Source organism: Pseudorca crassidens, chromosome 5, assembly GCF_039906515.1.
Source record: "Pseudorca crassidens isolate mPseCra1 chromosome 5, mPseCra1.hap1, whole genome shotgun sequence".
NCBI classification, from domain to species: domain Eukaryota; kingdom Metazoa; phylum Chordata; class Mammalia; order Artiodactyla; family Delphinidae; genus Pseudorca; species Pseudorca crassidens.
The window spans coordinates 76717120-76732827 of record NC_090300.1 but is presented as its reverse complement, the minus strand read 5'-3'; the positions used below and the strand labels follow the sequence as shown (position 1 = coordinate 76732827).

The following is a 15708-nucleotide window of genomic DNA, read 5'->3' as shown; positions in this document are numbered from 1 at the left end:
CTGCCGCCCATTTTAGGTCTAAATCGCGCTCTGATCTCCTCCACCGCCATCCTGGTTCTGGAACGAGCGGAGAACGATATTACCCAGCGGGTTGCGGGTAGGGAGGTGGAGGTGCCGCTCCAGGAAGTGAGAAAACCTGGTGAGGTTGAGGCGCCGTTCCAGGTCCTACGCCTACTTGCTGTCTTTGGAGCTTATTGGGGTGGGTTGGTTTGTTGGTTTGTTTTTAAATTTGTCTTTTGGTCAGATGAAATTTATTTAAAATTTTCTTCCTACGATTTTAAAAAATAATTTAAGAATAGCACAGCTTCCCAGAGTTTCAACAACGGAACATCGGAGGCCAATCTGTCACAGATCAGGCTCCCCTGCCAAGTTTCCAGGATGAGAAACCGGCTGAGGAGAAGGAACCTATCAGGGCAAATTAGTGGCAGAGCTATGTTTAGGTCAAGTTATAGAGAAGGGCTGATTGGAAAGGGACCAGGCAGATGAAAACAGGAAGGAAGGAAGGGCCTGATGGGGCTTTAAAGAAACCTGTCAGCTCCGTTACGTGAGCTTCTTGAGGGCTGAGGCTGTATCTTCCTTATCTCTGGCTCCTGGCATGTAGAGCTTTGAAGACCAGGAGAATCATGAAGGTAGGATGCACTTGGTTCTCCGTACCCATTTCACAGACCGACTCAAGCTTGCATCAGCGCTGTGGTTCAGAATAGTCACTGTTACAGCATGCCATAGCCATAACAAATCCTTATATTGGGTCACCAGGTTACACTTTGAGGGTTATGCATTGCTAGAAAAGCAGTTAACTAAAGAAAGAGTTAATATTTCCACTAGGAAAACCATAGATCCTGACTTTGGACTGAGAATTAATGGAAATAAAGTTCTATTCATGAAAGACAAGGACAGGACAGTTGATCTGTCTACGGTTATATCCGACTCCACCTGTGGCTGACCTCACACCTTCCCAGCCCCACTTTTTATTCCAGTTTTGCTCTGGCAACCAGCTGCATACAGGTGAAACCTGAGAGCACCTTGCCTCAGCTGTACCTGGTATCTTCCCCACTCGGGGCTTCTCTGTCACTGCAGCCTGGGCCCCCTACAGGAAGCCGAAGCCCATTTTGACACATGCATAAACTTGGAAGTGCAAAGGAATTAACAGGTCCTAGGACGACGTTTGACCAAGGCAGACAGGAGCTGGTGGAGAACTATGCCACCCTTTTCGTTCTTCCAGTGGGCAGTTCCAAGGTACGTTTTGTACAGCACCTAAGATGATAGAGCCCTGGCTGCCCACAGTAGTGCCCAACTTGATCAGCTCAATAATGCACCCTTGGATCGCTTTTCTCTTTCCTGACTTGACTGTTTGACTCTTCCAACTCCTCCACTCCTGTTCCTCGGGATTCATTCCCAAAATAAACTACCTGTATCATGAAGGTAGGATGCACTCTGAACAAGTTCTTGTTCAGAGTTTGTTTTGGGGTGAGGGGGGAACCCAGACTAAGCCAATGGTTAATCCAAAAGAGTCATCTCAACAGGGAACTATATTCAATATTCTGTGATAAACCATAATGGAAAAGAATATGAAAAAGAATGTATATATATGTACAACTGAATCACTTTGCTGAACAGTAGAAATTAACAACATTGTAAATCAACTATACTTGAATAAAATAAATTAAAAACCACACACACACAAAGAAGACCCCAAAAAACCCCAAAAAACCCCAGAGGCATCTCAGCCCAACTTTCGGGGTCATTCTCAGCAGACCTTTCCCAAGTCTGCTAATGAGGAATCCATTTGTTCTGTTTGAGCTGTTGCTCTTTTTATTGCCCTGCTGCCCTGCCCTTTAGGGCATCATTAATAAACTCTCAGAGGCAGGCAGGAAGTATCAGAGACTCCCAGGAGACAGGGCCAGCTGAAGGGCTGGGTCTAGGTTAGCATTGGACAAAGCCATTCTCGGCCTTACCTTAAACGTTTTCCCTCCTTCCAAGGTAGGTCCTGTTTGCTGACCTTGAAACGAGAAACTTTCAGCTCTGGGGTTGAACATGGAAGCAGAGACAGGGTGGGACCCAGGTCACTCCCAACACAGCATGTGCCCAGAATACGTCTCTTTTTTGCCCTCCCTTTCCCCCTTGCCCCTGCTGTAAAAGCAGTTCCTCTGCCCAGATACAAGGTCTCAGGCCAGGGTCTTTGGCACCTAGCACACTTCATCTCATTTCAATACCAAGAGGGTGCTGTTGCAAATTACTAAGCTAGGTTTGGGAGGAAAGAGCCCTTAGTCCCAGCCTTCAAGAAGGGAAATGAGACATGTGCATAAGCTAAATGAATCCTTAGAAGCCCTGTAAGTCTTCTAAAAGAGGGACTTGTAAGTGTAGTGGGAGCTCTGGTGAGGCTTCAGGACAGGATCTGTAGAAAGGTAGCATCCTGAAAGACTCTCAGAATGAAGTCCCCTCAACAGATCCCCCTCCTAATGGATTACTCATTAGCAGACTTGGGAAAGGTTTGCTGAGAAGGACCTTGAAAGGTGGGCTGAGATGCCTCTTTTGGATTAACCATTGGCTTAGTCTGGGTTCCCCCTTGAAACAGACCCCTGTCCAGAGAGCCACAGTGTTTGCTCCTGTCCTTCTATCAGCTCCTAATTGCCTCCTATCTCACACCCTTCTTGAATCCCAGATCAGACTAATCATTCATCTTCCTAGGCCCCAGCCCTCCTCTGCTAGATCTGGCCCTGCCCCATCTCTGAATACCCCTGCTCTTCTCTGTCTTCAGTGTTGTGTCTAACACCAGATGGTGCAAGTTAAATCCTGCCCTTAGCCAGCCACGTGGGAACCCTCCAGGAGCCCACGAGTGCAGTGCTCTGTGCTGAGTTCTACTGGGGGGTAGAGAATCACAACACCATTTACCATCCCAAACACTACAGGTCTTCCGTTTGTTTAATGCAACTGAATTTTCTTTAAAAAAAAAAAAATTTTTTTTTTTTTTGGCTAGAAATCATGTCCTTAATCTGCAGAATTTTAGAAGTGTCAAGTAGCTTTTTCTATAATTTACAGTGAAGGAACGAAAAAGCCCAATGTACTATTCTAAACAAACTGTGATGCTCAGAATCTTGTGTGCTGAAGAGCCCTGGATCCTAACATGACCATAACACTGAATTTTGCCCATGGATGAGAAGTGGAGGCCCAACCTTCTCCCTGCAGTGACTGAGCAAGTAGAACGAGGGCTTGGACCTTATGGGGAAATAAAGGGGTGTATCGGACACCCACATCCCCACTCCCTTTCTGCCTCTTGACTCTAATGTATTTATTTATTTATTTTTTTTTCGGAATTGTTTCTCTCCACGGAAATCTTTAGTAAAAGGCGAAAGATTTATGCATTCTGAAGAGAAACCAGAGTATCTAATGTATTTAATTAAAATGATTGTTTGTTTAAGCCACAGAGTTGTGGGTTTTTTTCTTTTTGTGTGTGTATTGCAGAGGGGGGAGTAGTTTGGAAATTTAACCAAAGTTATTTTGAGGTAATTGGGACCTTTGAAGAGGGAAAAGTATGAGGAAATAAAAAAACAAGTGTGTCCCCACCTCTACCCATCCACCCCAAGCTACAGCACTGCATGAAACCCCTTCCTTTGTGCAGCTTAGCTTGATCAAGCCCTTAGATCCCAGGCATTGTGCTTTGTGTTGAGGATGCAGTGATAACCCAGTGCGGGGTCTCTGTCTTCAAGTAATACAATTTAGCAGCTAATGACTGATCGCTGCGTACCAAACACTATGCCAAGTGCTTTGTGTGCATTTTTTCACTTAATCTCTGCAGCAGTCCTAAAAGTGACCTAAGAATATCCCCATTTTCCATCTGAGGAAGTTGAGGCCCAGAGAGGTCAAATAATTGCCCACAGCAACACAGCTAGGAAGTGGCAGAGACAGAGTGCGCACAAGTCTGTCCCACTCCAAAGACTTTCTTTTAGCACATCGCCAACTGTTCTAAGGTTCTTGCTTTGACAAAACGGATAAAAATTCCAGTTTATAAGGCTATTTGGAGTACAGAATTTTTTATAACCAGTTGGGCATTGTTTTGTGAGTAATCCTAACAGAAGCTGGAATTGCTTTGTTACACTGAAGTTCCTTTCGGTGAGTACAGTACAGAAGCCAAGATCTGATGCACTCAACTAGGGAAAGAAATTATAGGTCCTAATTGGACTTATAAACTTTGAAAGACAAAAATATGGGACAAAATTCTCAACCCTTAAAGCTGATTTAATTTTCTGAACTTCAAATCTATTTTTTAAATAATAGTTAATATGTATAGTTAATATAAATGTTTTTAAAACCACATGCTTATTTTGATTAATATCTTTTCATTTTTTTCCCCAATGAATGTGTATTATTTATATTTTCTGCTTGTTGCTACCAGTGACAGAGCCTATTATTTCAAAAGGGAAATCAAATTACAAAGCTGCTGCTTCCCACTTTTGGGTTGCCAGTACCTCTTTCCAAAGGTCTATTTGTTGAGAAGGTTATACTTCAGATTCACTTTGCTAGTCTTGTTTTCTTTTCAACACAAATGGCCCAAGGATATTCTCTTGCTAGCAATTTCTCTAACAGTAAATTTTGAGACAAGACCAATATATAATATCTAGAAATTAATGAACACAGAACAATATTTCTATGTTGCTCACTAGAGAATTTCACTTTATAATTACCTTTGTTCTGAAATAAATTAATTTTAAAAGCTCACCAAAAAAAAAAAAAAAGGCCTATTTGTTCCTCCCCAACGCCCTCCCCTCACACCAGGCTCCTCCCAAGACTGGATGGTTTTCCTTCTGCCGAGAGTCTACACGCTCAGCATTTGCTCACCTTGGCCAGCTGTAGCAAGGCTCCCTCAGCACTATCAGCACGCAGGTCCAGGCAAGATACAAGCCAGATACACCTGGAATCCTCTTAATTCTCAGTTGATAAGATGTAATAGACACCCCTGGAAACCTCTTCCAGGCTTTACGTGTATTATTTCAATGCTTGTCTTTAGCTGGGAAGGGAAACTCTCACATTCATATGATAAGCAAGGCCAACTACTGATAAAATACAATATTTAGAGTTCTGATGTTTGTGTGTTTGTCGCTGAATAGGCAAAGTTCAGCTTCATAACTTTGTTTTGAGCTTAAAATGTCTGTGAGTTCGGCCCTCTGACAAGTGGAGGGTCAAGGGTGGATGCCACTGCCTAGGGATGCATAAGAAAAAATGATGCCAAAGGGCAGCTCCAGCTGACTCCATGGTGAGCTCTCCCTGCCAGGATGTGTGGGCATAAATGAGCATAGGAACTGGCCTGAACAGAATGAGAACTATCCAGAGAGTGCCCTGAGCACAACCCAGACTCGGGACCTGAGAAAGATTGTAAGATTGCTCTGGACAGGGTCAGCTGCAAGAAGGTAGGGCCAAAACATACCTCTTAAACATCACAATCAGGTGAGGAAGAGTATCTATGCAATACAGGAGATCCCTTCAGGGTGTTTCTTAGTATTACCATACTTTGTAATTAAAGTCAATGGAAAGTTACAACAGCTGAATTCAGGCAGTACTACTAATGGTCTAGACTCTTCATAAATAAAGTTTGGGTCACCCCACCCATACATGGTAAAGAACCATGACCTGCCGAGGGCAAAGGGAACATGGAATGGGCAGTGGCAAAAAGTAATTATAAATACCAGGTACAACCATGTGACCAGTTGCAGAACAAGGACTGTAATTGTCATGAGTATTTCTTATTTTGTTATGAATATGTGTGTGTGTAATATCTTTCCTTTCTTTTCTCTCTTATCCCCTTATCATGTAACATGAGATACTTTGACTCATATATCATAGTATTGTTAACTTCACATCATAGTATTTAAGTTATGGGACATCAAGAAGAGTGAACATCACCTAAGGACTCTGTGTCCTCTTTCGGGGAAAGTGTTAGTGCATTTTTAGTTGTATACAGGAGAGTTGTATCATGTAGTTTGAATTATGACCTTGTTATTGTCTTTATTTGGAGAATAAGTATGGTCTAAGGAGATGTATATGGGTGCCAAGTTGACAAGGAGTGAACTGTGATGGTTAATTTTATTTTTTAAAATTACTTAATTTAAAAAAAAATTTATTGCTGTGTTGGGTCTCCATTGCTGCGCACGGGCTTTCTCTAGTTGCGGCGAGCAGGGGCTACTCTTCGTTGCAGTACGCAGGCTTCTCATTGCAGTGGCTTCTCTTGTTGCGGAGCACGGGCTCTAGGCACGTGGGCTTCAGTAGCTGTGGCACGCGGGCTCAGTAATTGTGGCCCACAGGCTCTAGAGCGCAGGCTCAGTAGTTGTGGCACATGGGATTCGTTGCTCCGCAGCATGTGGGATCTTCCCAGACCAGGGATCGAACGTGTCCCCTGCATTGGCAGGCAGATTCTTAACCACTGCACCACCAGGGAAGCCCTGTGATGGTTAATTTTATGTGTCAACTTGGCTAGGCCACAGTGCCCATATATTTGGTCAAACATTATCCCAAATGTCTCTGTGAAATTGTTTTTGAATGAGATTAACATTTAAATTGGTGGACTTTGAGTAAAGCAAATTATCCTCCATAATGTGGGTGGGCCTCATCCAACCAAATGAAGGCCTTAGAGAAAGACTGACCTCCTCAGAAGAAGAAGGAATTCTGCTGGCAGACTACCTCTGGCTCAAATTGCAACTCCTCCCTGTGTCTCTACCTTGCCAGCATAACCTAGATTTTGGACTTGCCAAGTCTCTACACGTGAGCCAACTCCTTAAAATCAATCTCTCTGTGTGTGTGTGTGTGTCTCTCTCTCTTTTTTTTTTTTTTTTTTTTTTGCGGTACGCGGGCGTCTCACTGTTGTGGCCTCTCCTGTTGCGAAGCACAGGCTCCGGACGCGCAGGCTCAGCGGCCATGGCTCACGGGCCCAGCCGCTCCACGGCATGTGGGATCTTCCCGGACCGCGGCACGAACCCGTGTCCCCTGCATCGGCAGGCGGACTCTCAACCACTGCGCCACCAGGGAAGCCCTCTCTCTCTCTTAACATCCATATACAGCCTGTTGGTTTGTTCCTCAGGAGAATGCTGACTAATACACCCACTCAAAGTGGTCTGCTTCCCTGATTGGACCCTGATACAGCATTGAAATAGATCCCTTTATTCTAGGATTGGTCCCTCTTTCTGTTTGGGAGGGCAGAAGTCAACAGGAGCAGGGAGGGGCCTTGCTCAGGAGCCTGGAGCACAGGCCAGAGGTAGGAGGGTTGGTCCCAGGCCAAGGCGGGACATGGCAAAGCTTGCTTTTCTCCCTCTCCATCCCCTGAGATCTCTGTGGGGTGGACAGACAGACACTTCCTCAGCTTACTCCACTCCAGGGTGGCTTGGGCCAGGTGCTCTAACAGGCAAAACCATGAGGCTCTGGAAGGATGGAAGAGGGAGCTATTCCTTCAGATTGGGGCCAGTGAACAGGCTTCATGGAGGAGGTGACTGCCTTGGATCTCAGATTATAAAATAGGTAGGATATTTTTTCCTCCGAATTTTTATTTTGAAAAAGTTTAAACACACAAAAAAAATGAAGGAAGAGTATGATGAACACCCATATAGCGATAATCTAGATTCACCAATTGTTAACAGTTTGTCACATTTCCTTCTTCTCTATATATATACGCATACACATACACATATACACTTTGCTGAGTCATTTGAATATACATTGCAGACATCATAACACATCACTCCCAAATATTTCAGCATGTATCTCAAAAGAACAAGGCAATTCTCCCACACAGTCATGACACTATTGTCACATTCAAGAAATTTAATATTGATAACAATAATATGATTTAATTAATCTATACTCAAATTCCTTCAATTATCCCAATAATGTCCTTTATAGTTTTACAGTTTTTTCCCTTAATCAAGGACCATGGCTTACATTTAGTTATCATGTCTCTTTAGTTTCCTTTAATCTAAAACAATACCCTGCCTTTTCTTTTTTGGAGGGGAGGGTCTTTCATCACATTGACAGTTTGATGAGTTCAGGCTAGTTGTTTTGTAAAATATCCCAAATCTGGATTTGTTTGATCATTTCCTCATGATTGGATCCTGGCTAGACATTCTTGGTAGGCATACTATACAGGTGATTCTACCTACTACATAGGTGGAATTTGGACAGACTGAGATGGGGAAGGATACACCAGACATAAGGAAGAGCAAATATTTTGTCCCTTAGGTGTGAAAAAGGCAAGCATGTCTGGGAATAGCTGTGGCCACAGGGAGTTGCACTGTGGCATGGGGCATGTGGGCAGTAGGAAGGAGAAGGATAAGCGTTGGGACAGTCAGGGAAGTTTGGTCCATATTCACTGGCCTCTGTTCAGAGGGCACTGGGTAATCACAGCCTCTGGAGGCATATTAGCTTTTCATAAAAGAGCCTCAAAGACCAAAAAGCCTTCAAGACCCAAACAAATGAGTCTCAAATTGTGGGGTGTTAGCCTCGGAAGAGACTGTGAACAATGGGGCCTTCCCAAGCACCCCCCAGTATACAACATATTATTAATTGGAAAAAAGAGAAAATCTCAAATAAAAAGGAGCACAATTACTTTTCATGTGATTCCTCTTCTTTCACTATTTTCTACAGTTCTGTCATTAGCCATTTTCCTCAGAGGTGTTTCCTCAGACGTGTTTCCTTCAGCCCCTCACATTCTTTCCTCTCCCTTCTCTCTCCTTCCCAGTCACCCAAGCCAAAAACCCGAGATTCCCCCAGATGTCCTCCCCTTCATCCCTCACATCCAGCCTGCTTGGTCCAGCCACCTGTGGCCGGTGCTGCAGGAGACTGTGGGAGAAGTCAGAGAAGGACCAGGTTGTCAGGTACTGGCTATCAGACTGCCCTCTAGGGCAGCTCCAGCTAGGGGTCTTGGGATATGCCCAAAGGCAGATCACTTCGAAAGGCCCTGACTCAGGATGGGGATACAGAATTGGACAGGAAGCTGTGACCCAAGCCAGTGGCCAAACGTTTGGAGGAGGAGCTTGTAGAAATGAAGAGAGTCTGCTAATTCAAAAAATACATGCACCACAATGTTCATAGCGTCACGATTCACAAAAGCCAAGACATGGAAGCAACCTAAATGTCCATCGACAAATGAATGGATAAAGAAGATGTGATACACGCACAAACACACGCACACACAATATGGAATACTACTCAGCCATAAAAGGAATGAAATAATGCCATTTGCAGTAACATGGCTGGACCTAGAGATTATCATACTAAGGGAAGTAAGTCAGACAGAGAAAAACAAATATCATATGATATCACTTATATGTGGAATCTGAAAAATGATACAAATGAACTTATTTACAAAACAGAAGCAGACTCACAGACATAGAAAACAAACTTATCGTTACCAGAGTGGAAAGGGAACAGGGAGGGATAAATTAGAAGCTTGGGATAAACAGATAAACACTACTTTATATAAAATAAATAAAAAAAACAAGATCCTACTGTATAGCACAGGGAACTATATTCAATATAGTAATAACCTAAATGGAAAAGAATCTGAAAAAGAATAGAACTGAATCACTAACCGAATCACTTTGTTGTACACCAGAAACTAACAACACTCTAAATCAACTATACTTCAATTTTTTTAAAAAATGAAGAGCGTCTGAAGAGGTGAGGCTGAAGAGTGGCTGGGGGCAGGGTGAGGAAGTGGACACTAGGAAGCTTCATTCTTGAATTCCATGGTGTTTGCAGCATCCCTCTGATTCATGGAAGATTGGCTGGGTGATGATAGGTGTGTTCTTAAGGTTACACAACTAACGCAGCAACATGTCTTTTTTCAGGGGACCCTGGCCAGCTGGGGTATCTCTGGGTGATCCTAGTACAATGTTTCCTCATAGCTGGAGACTACTTGAGGCAGACCAAGTGTTTCTGTCCTTGCTTCTTCATCCCTCCCATTTCACCAGGTTCTGCAGCCAGCCTCCTATGCAGGAGGAATTCAGTTTACTGGCCCCAGCATGCTAGTTCTTCTCTCCCATCACTGGATCGAGTCTGGGGTGGTGCAGGAAGGAAGACATATGTTGGGGTCCTAGTGGGTCAATTAGAGAAGAGCCAAGGAAAGCACGGGACATGAGAGGATGCACAAAGGCATATGGGGTGAGCTGGAAACAAAAGAACAGCAGACGGAACAGCCCAGCCTTCCAGTTTTGACCAAGCTAGAAGGAAAGGCAGAACTGGCAGTGTGAAAAGAAGTGAGCTGTGATGCGGCCCATTTGTTTACTGGCCTTCAGGAAAACCAGGTCATCCTTAGAGGTTTTTACTTGAATGCTCATTTTCCTGCAAGATGTGAGGCTGCGGCAGCCACAACAGAGAAGGGTGAAAGCCATGCTTGCAGAGAGAGTGTATTCTGATAAGTAGAGGCTGACTCAGGGGGTGAGTCCCCCTCCCACACACACAAATAATAATAGAACTCCACCCATGCTTGAGGGGTTGCAGCTGAAAGGCAGAGTCTCAGCATCATGTCCCAAAGAGAGAAACCACGTCCAGATACCTCAAAGGTGAGGCTGAAAGGCAAGAAAAAGAAAAAATTTAAATAAAAGGAGTCAAAACTACCATTACTCCAGGCACTATAATTATTAATCTAGAATATTTAGGATATTATGGAAATAATAACAGGTTCAGTAACTTGGCTGAATATAAGACAAATATAGGAAGAAAATTAAAAGCTTTCCCATTTAGAAAATTTAATGTTAAAAAAAAATCCTGAGAATCACAATACAATAAAAACTATGATTACTTGTAGACAACAGGAAAATGCAAAGTCTTTATAAAAAAAAAAAAACAACCGTATGTCTTTACTGAGAATGATGAAAGATGGACAGAAAAATGAGGGGACAGACCATGTTTCCAGTTAGGAAGGCAGTATCATAAAGATGGATCTTTCCCCCACATTTATCTAGAATTCAATACTGTTTTGGTTCAGGGGAAGGCAGAGGCGGGGAGGGAGAACTTGACCAACTGATTCTGAATTAATCAGGAAAATTTTGAAAAATGCCTCATAAGATCAAAACATACTACAAAGCTAAGCTGGTTAGAAAAGTATGGTGCTGATGCATGAATTAAAAAAGTAAATTAATGGAACAAATAAGCAGTCCAGAAACAGAACCACAAATTAATGGAAGTTTAATATACAATAAGAGTAGCACTGTCAATCAAAAAAGATGAATTATTTAATGGTATAGGGACAATTATGTATGTATATACCACACACATAAAAATGAAAGTAGATTAAATATCTAAAAATGAAAACTGAAACTATAAAAATACTGGAAGGAAATATGAGACTATTTCTATAATCTTGAGGTTGGAAAAGGATTTCCTAACCCCAACATGTTGCCCAGGAGACATAAAGGAAAAGACTAAAAGATTAGAAACTTAAAAATTTAAACTTTTATACAAGGATAGCCACCATTCAAATCACTGGCTTAGAGAAAACACTTGCAACATATATAACAGATAAGGGCTAAAAATCCACAACATATAAAGTGCTCCTACATATGAACAAGAAAAAGATAAATAATCTTGTTGAAAAAATACACAAAGGGTAAATAAATCACAATAAAGAAAATCAAATGGCTAATAAACATAAGAATATATACTCAGGTATGATAATCAATATTTAAAATACAAGTCAAAAATAGATATATTTTTAATCAATCACATTGGTGAAAATTAAAAGATTGGAAAGACACATGGAGGCAGCACCCTCACACACTGCTAGCAGGTATGAAAGTTACAATCATTTTTGAAAATAATTTGGCAGCATGCATGATGCCCCTTGAGTCAGCAATTCCATTCTAGGACTCTATTCTACAAAAACACTAACATACTTCACAAAGATGTGCATACATGACTATTTGATGCAACATTATTTGTAACAGAAAAACAAAAATGGGAAATAACCTAATAATGGAATTTTAAATAAATTATGGTCCACCTATTCCCAAAATATTGTCTACCCCAAATGGCTGCTTTTCTGGGATCATGCTTCCTCATGTCTTGGCCTTCTCCATCCCCTGAAACATGATTCTTGCTAGAACAAGTCTGCTTTCCTGGCCACAGCTGATTGATTTATGGTGCTCACCTGATCCATGGCAGGCCAATCGGAGCCCTTCTCTGAAATTTTGGAACTGGAAGTAAGAAGGAGAGCCAGTCTAAAGATGTAAAATATTAACCTCAGGAGGTAGTTGGGGAGTTCTCCCAAAAGCTGCATTTCTGCCCCATGAACCCAACAAATACACTGGTCGGGCCACAGGAAGTATGAACAGAGTAGTGACGCTGAAACACAGAGAAGACGTAAAAACAGAGAAGGTGAGAGAGTCCTGCCCTGTCTCCAGTTGTCCCTCTTTCTCATGTATTTCCGGAGACATGCTGTTACTATGCTCAATTCTCCTTCTTGCTTAAACTAATTCCGGCTGGCATTCAGTCACTTACAACCAAACAAGCACTTACTACTATGATTTTCAACCATGGAACACTGTGCAACCATTAAAAAGACTGACATCAAATATATGTAAAGACAAGGAAAGAGATCCAGGATATATTGTAGTATGAAAAAGATCAGGGTACAGAACAATGTGTATATCATGAATCCACTGAAATTTTTTTTAAGCCTGCTTTTTTTTTTAAAGAGCATTTATTTATTTATTTATTTTTGGCTGTGTCAGGTCTTAGTTGCAGCATGTGGGATCTTCGTTGCGGCACGTGGGCTCTTCCTTGTGGTGCCTGGGTTTCTCTCTAGTTGTGGCGCTCGGGCTCCAGGGCGCTGGGCTCTGTATTTGTGGCGCACGGGTTCCAGAGCACGTCGGCTCTGTAGTTTGCAGCATGCGGGCTCTCTAGTTGAGGTGTGCGAGCTCAGTAGTTGTGGCACACGGGCTTCGTTGCTCCACGGCATGTGGGATCTTAGTTCCCCAACCAGGGATTGAACCCGCGTCCCTGGCATTGGAACTCGGATTCTTAACCACTGGACAACCAGGGAAGTCCCGGAACTCCAATTTTATAAGAAATTAGCAAGGTAGCAGGTCTGAACACCTTACAGTCAAAACACCAGCATCCAGTTTCTACCACTATCTTGCCATGTGACTTTACAACCTCTCCTCCCTGGACCTCCATCTCTGCATAATAGAATGATAAGGCAGGCTTGGGTAATACTGAAGATTGCTCAGAGCTCTCATGTTCCAACATTTTTATCCAGTGTGATGCCCTCCTGACTCCTTCACTGCCCTTTTAAGCTCCCAAGACCTGTGATTCAGGGCACACAAGCCTGAGAGCCAGGAAAGAGTCCAGCACCCTTCCCAACAGTGGTTCCAGCACTTATGAGAAACTGCAATGAACCAAACTGGCTAGAGGTGGAGCTCTCTACTTAACTGAGAAAGAATTAAGCTGTATGTTGAGTTGATGGTTAATTAAATATTATCATCCAACAGTGTATCCCTGAACATTTTAGGTAAATAAATACTCCCTCAAATATCAGTAAGACTCTGCCAGCGATTCAGACCCAGGCCAAATGACTGCCTTAGAAAGGCAGTGATCTTCTCAAAGATACAGGTCAGCTGATGATGGGTCTTTGGTGGTAGGGACAACTGGCAGGACATTTAGGTCTTGGCATCTCCTGCAAGATGCACCTGTGCTTCCTGCCACCACCAAGCCTCCTGGCTCCTACACCACACAGCCTGTACCACTCTCTGCTGAGCCCTGAGCACTCTTGCACGGTTCATGGCATTTGTCCAGAGCCATGCACCTTGACCCATGACCAAGTCCACTCTGACCTGTCTTGGACTTCCCCTCTGTGTCTTATTTTCCTGTCTTCAGGATAATCTTACCTATCCTTTATATATAATGTTGACACCCTTTCTTTATCTTTTCTTCCATTCAACCCCATTCCTTTTAGGTGTTTAGTGATCCCCTGGGGCTAGTAAGTGCCCCTGGGGCATTACTGGGGAAGAGGGACTTCTTATCATGGGAGAAGTCTCTGAAACAGAGGGACTCAGAAGTGGAGCATCTTTCCATGGGGAGGTGCCTTAGAGGCAATGGAGCATAAATGGGCCCTCAAACCTCTTCCAGCCTTTAGGTATCTGCCCCTCACAGAATATCCACACCCTATCGGCCTCAGCACATCCAGACCAAACACCAACCTTGTAGGGTCAGGCCCTGGATGAATGCAGAGCCACCTGTCTTTCCATTCCTCCTACCTCTGTCCTCCTTCCAGGGTGCTGCCGCCTGTCTTTTTGAGTCCACAAATACAAATTAGCTTATTCCACCCCCTCACTCCAAAAATTGAGCTTTACTCATTCAACAAAAAACATTTCTGAGTGCTTACCATTTGCTCTAGGCACCAGGGATATGCCTGGGAGCAAAGCACATAAAAATCCCTGCTCTCATGGAGCTTAAATCCTAGTGAGGGACACAGATAATAAACAAGATAAATAAATTTTAGCATTGCGAAGGGTGATAAGTGCTAAGGAAAAACATAAAGTAGGAAAAGAGGATGGGTAGTTGCCAGACAGGAAGAGAGCGAGGTACAATTTAAATAGTTTCATTCCAAAGGTGATATTTGAACGAAGACTTGAAGTAGGTAAAGTAGCAATCCATGCAGATGTCTGGGGAACAGGAGTAGATCCAAGGTTTGTGGACCTGATGTTTATACAATTTTGAGACCCTTTTTAATAAAATTATCAGTATAAAAGTAGGTGCGGGCCTTAGAGAGGCCTGTGGAAGTGAAGGGCGGGAAGCTTCCACTCCATTAGCTCAAGAGTAACTCTGCCTTGCTGGGGGAATAGCAACTGCACAGAGAGAACAGCAAGGGCAAGAGAGGCGTGAGCATGTGCAGTGAGTTCGGGGCGCACAGGGAGGTCGAGGAGGCCGGGGTAGCTGGAGCAGAGCCAATGAGAGGAAGAGAAGGGGGTGGGGTTGCAGTCAGAGGGAGCTGGGGCCAGATTACAGGGGACGTTGGACTTTGGCTTTATTGGGTGGGATGCAAGCCACTGGAAGATTTTGAGAAGAGGAGTAACATGACTTATCCTGAATTTTGAAAGAATTCCTAACTGTCATTTGAGAATAGACTGAAGTCCGTCAAGGATGGAAGCAGGGAGACCAGTTAGGAGCCAGTTGGAATGATTTAGGAGAGAGATGATGGCGGCTCGGACCAGGCTGGTAGCGGCAGAGGTGTGAGGAGTGGCCTGATCCTGAATGTTTTGAAGATTAAGTCTGCAGGATTTGCTACCAGATGGGATGTAAGGGTAAGAGAGAGAAAGATGTCAAAGATGACTGAGGATTTTGTCCCGAATAACTGGAAGGATGTAGTTTCATTAACTGAGATGAGGGGGGAAATTTGAGAGCAGATTTTAAGTGGAAGATTAGAGTTCAGTTTTGAACATGTGAATATCGAGATGCTTACATACCCAAAGGGAGAGGTGGAGTGTGGAATGCAGTCTGGAAGAGATCTGGGCTGGAAAAAAATAAATTCCTGAAGCTGGGTTAGATCACTAAGGGAGTGAATGTGGATAGAGAAAAGAAGTGGCCCTAGATTTGAACCCTGAGACCCTCTGATATTTAAAAGTCAGGGAGGAGAGAAGGAACCGGCAGAGGAGACGAAGAAAGAGCAGGCAGGAGGAAGAAGAGCCAGGAAAGAGAGATCCCCTGGAAGCCAGGTGAACGAAATAT

The 15708-nt window shown here is 43.4% G+C and overlaps 2 protein-coding genes and 1 pseudogene across 2 annotated transcripts in view; 1 reads left to right on the top strand and 2 right to left on the bottom strand.

Annotated features, from left to right (window-relative positions):
• BDH1 (3-hydroxybutyrate dehydrogenase 1) overlaps window positions 1-50 on the bottom strand; it is a 35525-nt gene extending 35475 nt beyond the window's left edge. Inside the window, 1 exon segment of the mRNA XM_067739492.1 lies at window positions 2-50. Within this exon segment, the coding sequence (XP_067595593.1) occupies window positions 2-50 (49 nt within the window).
• APOD (apolipoprotein D) overlaps window positions 1-15708 on the top strand; it is an 86797-nt gene that overhangs the window by 6063 nt on the left and 65026 nt on the right. The gene's annotated exons all lie outside the window — the stretch shown is intronic.
• LOC137225643 (U5 spliceosomal RNA) lies at window positions 3295-3384 on the bottom strand (annotated as a pseudogene).